This window comes from Sinocyclocheilus rhinocerous, unplaced genomic scaffold (genome assembly GCF_001515625.1).
Source record: "Sinocyclocheilus rhinocerous isolate Xijiao unplaced genomic scaffold, SAMN03320098_v1.1 scaffold1314, whole genome shotgun sequence".
Lineage (NCBI taxonomy): Eukaryota > Metazoa > Chordata > Actinopteri > Cypriniformes > Cyprinidae > Sinocyclocheilus > Sinocyclocheilus rhinocerous.
In genome coordinates, this window is record NW_015644118.1 from 1,320,243 (window position 1) to 1,330,758 (window position 10,516).

The 10,516-nt window shown below is 35.2% G+C and overlaps 1 protein-coding gene and 1 pseudogene across 1 annotated transcript in view; one reads left to right on the forward strand and one right to left on the reverse strand.

Annotated features, from left to right (window-relative positions):
• Nucleotides 1-7,948, reverse strand: part of LOC107757986 (SAP30-binding protein-like) — a 20,786-nt gene extending 12,838 nt beyond the window's left edge. Inside the window, exons 1-4 of the mRNA XM_016575606.1 lie at nucleotides 7,894-7,948; nucleotides 6,548-6,666; nucleotides 5,088-5,132; nucleotides 1,968-2,010 (exon numbers count right to left, since the gene is read on the reverse strand). Of these exons, the coding sequence (XP_016431092.1) occupies nucleotides 1,968-2,010; nucleotides 5,088-5,132; nucleotides 6,548-6,666; nucleotides 7,894-7,948 (262 nt within the window). The remainder of the gene's footprint in view (nucleotides 1-1,967; nucleotides 2,011-5,087; nucleotides 5,133-6,547; nucleotides 6,667-7,893) is intronic.
• A 167-nt stretch (nucleotides 7,949-8,115) lies between these two features.
• The window catches only part of LOC107757987 (sperm-associated antigen 17-like), a 6,802-nt pseudogene continuing 4,401 nt past the window's right edge, over nucleotides 8,116-10,516 (forward strand).

Below are 10,516 nucleotides of genomic sequence, written 5' to 3' on the forward strand. Positions count from 1 at the left end.
ATCGATTAATAACCTCATAGCTCACAGTAGGTCTGTCTTTAACAGATTAAGTTATCTTTAAAATCAAATTTCCCTATGGATAAAATGAATGGGATTTTTACTTCTGAAATTTGCCCACTACAGTGACCAGAGACGTGTGGGCTCTTCTGACTGCAAGCGACCACCTAGAAACCACCCAGAGCACCCCAGCAACAAAGACAAACACAACTCACATTTTCATAGAAAATATAAAAAAGTAAGTATAAAGCTGCCAGGAGTGCGACTAGGAGTGTGGGATTATATTTGGATTCAGCATCATGTAGTTGGTCTGAAAGCCGTGTTTTATAAAGCATTCAAGCATGTCCTAATAATTACAGTGTGATTAGAGTAAATGTGGTAACAGCAGGCAGCAAGTGTGTGCAGGAATGTTGGCAAGATGGGGGTCTTCTATAACACCTCTAAAAACCCTGCTGCTGCTCTTGAGCCAGATTTCTTATCCCTGACCTCATTTACAGTGTGATCTTAGCTGATCTTAGAACAGTACATCTCTTCCCATGGGTTGGTTTTTGTCATTTCCTCTCCATCAGAGTAATCAAGCGTTGACTGTAAGTGACTCATTTCTCTGGCATCTTCAGAGTTCAGTGTCCTCCCAAACAAGTGGCACAATCACACACAAAGCCCATACACCAACTCCCATCTCAGAAAGACTCCAAAAAAGAGAAGGAGGGAAAATTAGAGACGAATCTAAAGATCTTCTGTCTCCCAACCACAAAGAAAACCTTTGAGTCTCTGATAAGATCTTCCTGTCTTACGGTCTATTCTGATATTTTCACATTTTAATGAGAAGAAAAACAAGACAAAGTGGAACGTTCAGTTACTCACCCAAGTGTAATTTTTACGGAAACTCCCTAGAACCGTAAAAAAATAATATTCCGTCTCTGACCGCATCAGAAAGATATGTGGCATTATAAATACTGTTTTTATACATAAACACAAAGGGAAAGTTAAGGGCCCCACATCACAAACTTCTAGTGCAGGCTCCATGTGTTTTGTTGTTTATAATGTTGCACTTTATAAAGTTTTCATGAAGACCGTACTCCTCCTCTATATCAGGCTGAAGTAATAATACCAAATATACAGTATATTAATATAAAAGTATATTAAAACACAATTTCCTGTTTCGACTTCATTGATAGAGACAAAGTAATTAATTAGCAAGGTTGGTGTGAGACTATATAATAATAAATAAATAAATAAATAAATTCTTGGACTAATTTACGAATTGGCAAGAAGGCCTTTGAGAGACTAATCACGAAGGCCTATTCACACCAAGGACGATAACTATAAAGTTTTAATAACCATTCAAATTTTATGAGAACAGCGAAGTCCACGCCACAGCTATAACAATAATAACAAAGAGGAACAATATCAAGAATCCACCTGACTTTAAATTGCTTGAACATTTAAAGTAGCAGATTTTGCTTATTATAAGCAAGTTGAGCTTATAATAAATGGAACATTATGAAGCACTTTTGCTTCCTTGAAATGCTGCTATTAATTTTTTATTGTCAGGACTTGATTAATCTGCAATATAATTAGCAGATTACATGATTACCAATATAATGACAGTCCTAAATCAGTTATCATTGTTACTGGAATCAACCAGGATTATACTTATTAGGTTTAATAGAAAAGTGATGAACCTGAGGTCTCACTATAATCAAACTAATCACACGCTTTCCATAAAACAGGACAGAAGCAAGCAATCCAACCTGGATCACTCACTCATTTCCTGGGCATGGCCGAGATACACACACGCACACCTCAGCCACATTCTGACAAAGCAATTACACCATGTTGGCTGGAGCACAAATACATAATGCTCTTTTCAAGAGGGCATGATGTGGTGCTCTCTACCATATCCAAGTGAAGTTTTGAAAAATATTTTATTTGAAGATGACAGTATGATTGATTAATTTTATACTTACCAACAAGCTCATTGGGGTCTTTAACGTCCACTTCTGAGACATCCTACAAAAGAAGAAATGGCCAAACATGCATAATTGAAAATCAATAACACATTTTACTTCCTATGTCCTTTTAAGTCAGCATGTACGTCCACATGAGATGAATTATGACAGACCAAGTAATATATTGTAAGAACCGATTAATATTTAGCCATTTTGACATTTCAGCTAATAACAATGCATACTTGTTCATCTAACAAAAGTGTTAGTGCCCCCTTGTGTCAACTCCAAGTCTAACAACAATTTTAAATTATCACATTTTTGTCCAATTAAATATTGTGTTAAAAAAGTATTCTTTTATGCAGTTATGTGCAGAACTTATTCAGAAATATAGGTTTAATCCTGTGCTGTAACGTTTAAAAGAAAAAAATCTCTCTTGGGAGGCTTAAAAACCGAAGGTGATGAAATCAGAACCAAAATGCAAAACCCCAGAATAATAAAACTAGGCTATAAAAATAAAATAAAAATTCACTGGGCCTCTATTCGCCGTCCTCTTTTACACAATCTCACACATACAGTCACTCAGCTACAGGATGTGCAGATGGAAGAATCGTCTCGTAAAAGTGCCCAAGCAGAAAATGTGTCTAGGATAGCACAGAGAAAGAGAGATATGACTCACTAAAAGATGAATCTCTTGTAGCCAAAAGCTCAAACCTTAACAACAGTCCATTCACTTGAAAACCCAGTATGGCAAAACAATGTGAGACAAAAAAAGGACACATCTATCTCCACTGAGGAGGGGGGCCTGCCTTAAAAGAGGTTTTTTTCATTTAGATTAGCCCAAAAACAGGACCATTGGTTAATGGACCTACTTCTTGCCATTTCATTGTCATGCCCCTGCATGCACTTTTACAACAGCAAAGACAAAACAAATGACTGAATCTTAAAGTTATAAGACACTTAAGTAAGTGAAGATTTAGTTACTTTCATGTTCTATGCTCTTATTTTTATTTTTATGCAATAGGTGCATAAAGATTGTTCAAAATTCCCCTTTTTAGTTTCCAATGAAAATCAAAACACCATATGGGTTTTAAACAACAAGAGAGTGAGTAAATGTGAATTGTAGTTTCTGGGTGAACAACAGTCGAAAGGACAAAAATGAACTGAACCCACATAAAAATAAAAAGCACCATAACTCTTACATTTGTGAAAGTCATTATTAAGCAATCAATTTAATCAAATTAGTTAATTACAAAACATATTTCGATGCTCTTATTTAGCAAGCAAGACGAACAGTGTTCTGTCTTTGGGGTGTGGCTCTAAATTTATGCAACATCGCAAGCTTCTATTATGAAAAAGTAATGTTAGTGCATGAAATAACTTGCCACTGCAGTGCTTTGCACATCTGAAATCCTTTCAGATCCTTTACACAATCTCACACATACAGTCACTCAGCAACAGGATGTGCAGATGGAAGAATGGTCTCGTAAAAGTGCCCAAGTAGAAAATCTGTCTTGGACAGCACAGAGAAAGAGAGATATGACTCACTAAGAGATGAATCTCTTGTAGCCAAAAGCACAAATCCTAACAACAGTCCATTCACTTGAAAACCCAGTATGGCAAAACAATGTGAGACAAAAAAAGGACACATCTATCTCCACTGAGGAGGGGGGCCTGCCTTAAAAGAGGTTTTTTTCATTTAGATTAGCCCAAAAACAGGACCATTGGTTAATGGACCTACTTCTTGCCATTTCATTGTCATGCCCCTGCATGCACTTTTACAACAGCAAAGACAAAACAAATGACTGAATCTTAAAGTTATAAGACACTTAAGTAAGTGAAGATTTAGTTACTTTCATGTTCTATGCTCTTATTTTTATTTTTATGCAATAGGTGCATAAAGATTGTTCAAAATTCCCCTTTTTAGTTTCCAATGAAAATCAAAACACCATATGGGTTTTAAACAACAAGAGAGTGAGTAAATGTGAATTGTAGTTTCTGGGTGAACAACAGTCGAAAGCACAAAAATGAACTGAACCCACATAAAAATAAAAAGCACCATAACTCTTACATTTGTGAAAGTCATTATTAAGCAATCAATTTAATCAAATTAGTTAATTACAAAACATATTTCGATGCTCTTATTTAGCAAGCAAGACGAACAGTGTTCTGTCTTTGGGGTGTGGCTCTAAATTTATGCAACATCGCACTCTTCTATTATGAAAAAGTAATGTCAGTGCATGAAATAACTTGCCACTGAAATGCTTTGCACATCTGAAATCCTTTTAGATGAAAACGGAATTTAGATTCTTGCTCTTAGAACTTCAAATCTGAAATCCTATTCATAAAATAACAACATAAATGTGTTTCTGGACACTATTGTGATAGTGTCATGTAAATACCATATACACTACCGTTCATTTGGGGTCAGTAAGACTTTTATTTTTTATTTTTTGAAATAAATTAATTGTTTTATTCAGCAAAGATGTATTACATTGATTAAAAGGCACAGACCTTTGCGTTGTTACAAAATATTCTATTTCAAATAAATGTTGTTCTTTTGATCTTTCTATTTGTCAAAGAATCCGGGAATAAAATGTTTAACAGTTTCCACAAAATACTAAGCAGTACAGATCAGAATAAGAAATGTTTCTTGAGCACCAAATCAATCACTGGAATAATGGCTGCTAAAAATTCAGCTTTGCCATCACAGGAATAAATTACATATTAAAATATATTAAAAATACAAAACATAATTTTCAACTGTAATAATTTTTCGCATTATTACTGTTTTGACTGTAGTTTTGATCAAATAACTTTTAAAAACATCTAACACATTTTACAGTCCCCAAACTTTTAAACACTTTGTAAATTTTAAAAGAATGTGTAAGAAAAGTAACTGTGTGCATAAACCTAATGTTCAATAAATATGCATGAAAACATTAAGGACATGCTGTATTACTCTGATATGAACCTTCTCTGCAAGTTCAAACACGCATGTTGTTCCTTAGCTTGAGTGATGCTGTTCTCTTGGTTTGAGACCAGTCATAACAACGCAATAAACCGAGGACGGGTGTGTCTTGGGTTTGATACCCTGAACCCCAGAGCAGTCAGGGAGGGAATTTAGGTGGGGTCAAATACCTTCACATCATCTTGGGTCCGCCCTGAGTCCGACTCCTCCTCTTCCTATGAAAATAAAAATGAACAGGGTCACCACAGCCAAAACCATAATCAAGAGCTCCCCCCTCAGGTGTAAAACTAATGTTTCAACCATAGTGCTCTGAGAATGAATGGGGATTCAGTTGACTGTGGCCTTTTTTCTGATTAATTTAATTATAGCCGATGTCATATAATGGTCCCACATACATATGTTACATACTTATAAATATTTTGTCTATTTCACAGCATTTTGTCATTCGCTGTCATTTTGTCATTCGCTTTTTAACTTTACCCCTACACTGACAACAAAGCCATCAGCGTTACAAACTCCCAGAATTCACATGCTTTTCCTAACACTAATTAGAGTTTATACCTTGATCATATGTGTCTGGATCTGAATCCTGCTCTGAATCATCTCCATAAGCCGCTAGTGAAGAGAGAAGAGCATTCCTCTTACTGCTCGCCATGTCCAGCACTGGCGCACAATAGTGACGTTAGAGTCTATGTTCAGTGAGCGCATGCTCGGCGTTTTGAAACGCGCGTCGCGGAGAATACGCAGATCTGTTTGGTTTCCATAGGTTACCACGACGCTTTAGGAAACTTTGATCAGACACGCAAACTTTTGTTAGAGTTACGGCCTGAGTCCGACTCCTCCTCTTCCTATGAAAATAAAAATGAACAGGGTCACCACAGCCAAAACCATAATCAAGAGCTCCCCCCTCAGGTGTAAAACTAATGTTTCAACCATAGTGCTCTGAGAATGAATGGGGATTCAGTTGACTGTGGCCTTTTTTCTGATTAATTTAATTATAGCCGATGTCATATAATGGTCCCAACACTAGACAGTGGGAAAGAGCATCAATCAAATAATCAGAGTTGAAATTAAAAAAAGAGGGACAACTGTAAATTTACAACAAAGCAACCTGCTATATTTTGATATGAAAAAGGAATATTTGTACTGAAAGTACTTATAATGACAAATAATAAGAACTACTAGATCACAGTGTTTAATATAATATGTCAGAGTGTTGTCACATTACGGAATAGTTTCTAATGTTTATATGGCACTAATTCTATTAGCTAGAATAAAAAATAATGTTCATTTAAAACAGATGGAAATTTGCATATTGTGTAATTATCTGAAACTGAAATTTTAATTATTTTTATTTAAATAGTTATTGCTTTTTCTACTAACGATACTGATAATTAAAAAAAACAATAATGGACAATATCAAAAAAATGTCAATATTTCAAATCAAGTGATATGATCACATTTTTTTTCTTGTAATTTGCCAGTTTTTGGTTGCAGAATTGTAGTGTTACATCCTTTTATTACAACTGGCTCTGAGCTCCTCTAATTAGTGGAAGGTCCATTAAAAATGTGAATTTGTGAATGTAACGGGCAGAAAACCCCTAAACTGAAAGTTGTGGTTAAGACTGACCGAATTTCTAGTGCTGTCATCATCACTGTCCTCATTCTCCGAGGGCTTCTCATCTGCCTCCTCCACACGACTCACTTCATCCTCTCCGTAACCAGCCGACACCAATCCACCATGAGAGTCTGACAGACAAGCACACAAAAAAAGCTTTTTCAATTCCACTGAGGCCATATTTACAAGTGTATGACCTGTTAATGACTTAATCGACCATTCCTGATGATATCAAGGAGCGATAGGACATACCACCAGATTTGTTACCATGCTAAAGTTACAAAAATATCTAAAAATCAAACTCTGAAACGTACCAACACTATATAAAATAGATCAAAATGAGACAGGCTGAGTAACAGAAATCATAAATACGTAACACAAAAGTGAAAGTGTGAAGTACTGTGCCAAATCCTGTTTTTAACAAAGTAACAAATGAATTTGAATCAAAATTCATTCAACCACAGATTTCACACAGTTACAACAGTTAATACTATAGTTACTAGTTATTGTTACTACTGTAAATCCATAATACATTAATATGAGATCTTTTGTGAGGCTAACTGTCGTATCAATGAAGGCTACAAGCATAAAGTTACATAAAGCAGAAGAAGAAGAGACATTTAAAAAACTGTACCATTAAGTAATTAAAATAGGGAACAAACCAATTTATGTGCACTGCCCTCCACAGAACTCAATGGTGAACTGTCCATCATAATAATAATAACCTTATTACTACCAAGCCATCAAAAAAAATACCTGGTTGAGCCATATTAATTTATTTTTATTTTACATTTTATGTTTCTTGGAATGTTTTATTATATGATTTGTTTGGAGCTTAGTATGATTCTATTGTGTTGAGCCTTCCATACCAGAATCTTTTTTGTATACTAATTAATGCCAGTTTGTTGTATTCAGATTTTGTATTTAATAAAAAAAATTTTTAAAAAAATGCTCGGCGTTTTGAAACACGCGTCGCGGAGAATGCGCAGATCTGTTTGGTTTCCATAGGTTACCACGACGCTTTAGGAAACTTTGATCAGACACACAAACTTTTGTTAGAGTTAACACCTTAAAATAAAAGAACAATAAATAAACAATAACTTAATGATAGTATTTATTACAAGCGACGTCACACTGACAGTGAAATTAGTCAATTTAAAGAAATTAGAGTGAATATGCCCCCCAAACGGAATAAAAGTGTTACTCCATCTGGGGCAACTCCAACCGGGGCAGCTGCTGCTAATAAAAACTGGGAAACAGCTCTTACTGCTGCTGTATTTTAAGAGGTAATCCTAAAAACGATCCTCAAGAAACTGTTCTTCTAAATTATCTATTCAAATCAGGCATTATTTACTCACCTTCATGTTGTTCTATTTTGACAATGTTTGACAGAATGTCAGTCTCAGTCACCATTCACTTTCATTGTATGGAAAAATATGCAATGAAAGTGAATGGTGACTAGGTCTGTCAGTCCCTCTTTTTGTGTCATGGATGAAATAAAGTCATACAGGTTTGGAACCATTTGACGAATAAATTATCTGATTATCATTTTTTGAACTACGCCTTTAAATAAATTTATCAAAAACAATGACATTGCAAGGAGGGCTGCTGAGCAGAAGGTGAGAGCCTTTTTACCATTAGCTAAAACATGTTTATGTTTAGTTATTCTATTCAAATTTACACTTCATATGTGATCAATTCTAATCAAATATACTATGCATATATTTTTAACATAACTATGTCTCAGATAAACAATAACATAGAGTATATATATTTAAGGCTGTAGAGGATAATGCCCATGTTAAAGCGGGACTGAATTCTGCTGGCAAGGACCAAGGGGGTAAAGGAGCAGCAAAGGGGAAGAAAGCTGCTGAGCTTCCAGTTCCAACCAAAGACACCAAACTGAAACATAGAGGGGAAGAGGAAAATACAATCAAATACATAGGTATATATTTCTGCATTGCTTCTTGTCAAATATCTGTATATATCAGAGTAAAATGGGTTTGCAAACTGTGTCTTAATTTTGAATTTGAACATATGTGTTCAGATGATGAGCCTGATGACGGGCCGCAGCACTACATCCTGATTGTGGGGTTCTGCCAGCCTCATTTAATCTCTGCGTTGGACTCTCTGGGTATCCACGTGTCCAATATCATTAAACTGGGCTTAGAGAAAGAGGTCCAATCAGAGGCTCTAGAGGAAACAGTGGCAGAGGAGAATCACCAATTACTCGAAGATCAAGGCAAATTGCTAAGAATTTCATTAAGCTTATACCTTTCAAATTATATTACATAGTGCATGCAGAATATGCTGGCTAACTCACATTGGAAGGCTGGTGTTACATTTGTATGCATACAAAATCAAGATTTAAAATCACCCAGTTTTAACTCATCCTGTGCTCAGAAGTTGAAACTCAGAGGCAGCGGGAGCTAGATGTGTTCTGGAAGCAGCTGGATCAAGTCTTGAACAGTGGGAATATGGGATCAAGACTCAGTGATGTTGCCAGGTTGAACTATAGCGTGAAGATCCATTTGCTGCCCCAGGACAAATGCAACACTGAAGCAATGGTGAATGGAGAATAAGAAGTACACTTTCTTCTACCAAATAAGACTTGTGATTCAGATTTTTTCTATTTCTGTTTAATATATTTTGTTCGTTTATTTATTGTCATAATGTATCTTAAACCCTTGTACGGATCATTGCATGTGATATCATCAAGGTTCCACATATTACATTACTCTGTTTGTCTTCTACTGCTGTCTGCAGCTAGCATTTGGAGGGGGTGGCATGTCTGGTGTATGAAAGCCTGGACTGTAGGAGAGACAGTACAGCCATTATCTCAACTGCATGAGGTTGATCCAGGTGCCCGAGGCCTGCAGATCCATCCAGCAGTCTCGACCACAGAGCTCCACTGAGGTACACGTCAGACTTTACAGACAGTAGTGCTGTTAATATGCCAGATAAGGTATAGGGTTTCTGTGGGTCATAAAGTCTTAATTCGCCTTTCCACAATTCAAGGCCTTAAAAGGTCTTAAATTGATAAAGTCAGGGCTTTAAATGTTATATGCATTACAAAAAAAATTTATATCTTCCTTAGTATTTTGTTACAAATGTAAAACAAAGTCTTGAAAAACTGAACAAAATTAGGTTTAAGCTTAAAATAAGAACAAATATCTGTCAGTGGGATATGAAAACTTATTTTCAGTTCTAATTAAGTTTATTTTTTGAGCCCACTGGTAGATATTTGTTCTTGTTTTAATCATAAATCAACTCACTTCATTTTGATTAAATTTCACAGTATATAAGACATCTGATGTCTTTTTAAAGTAAGTGTATCTCGATATAAAAATCTTTAGAGATTTACACTGGAAAACAAGACAAAAATACTGAGGAAGAGCATCACTTTTTTGCAGTGTGATCAGAAGGAACATTAAAAGTTATTTCCATATTTTAGTATTTGGAAGCAGAGCTTTTTTTGTTTTGTTTTGTAAAATGAATTAAAAAGTAATGGAGATTCGTTGGAAGTTAATTTTTTTTTTTACTTGGTCTTAAAAAAAGTCTTACATTTACAATCATAAAACCTACAGAAACCCTGAATGTAGTGAGTGCAGAAAAAAACAGTTAATTTCAGAAGTGTCTTGAGGCAGGATGTACATGTTGGTTTTTTGGTGATGATATTTATTGTGGTTTATGTTTTAGGTTCAAACCCCAAGGAAGAAAGGAGTGTCAGAAGAAGACCCTGGTACAAGATATGATACACTGTTTCTGAGCTTTGGTTTTACTGTACATCACCTTTACATTTATATATACAGATATATAAAAATATACAGAGAAATGTATTATTAAAGTTACACTGTCTCTCGCTGACTTTCATGAAAAAAAGCAATCAACAACGACATTAAAGTTTTAAATGAATTCATGTTTTGCCATTAAAAATAACAGCATAATTAAAAAAATAAAATAAACAGAGAAATTTAAGAT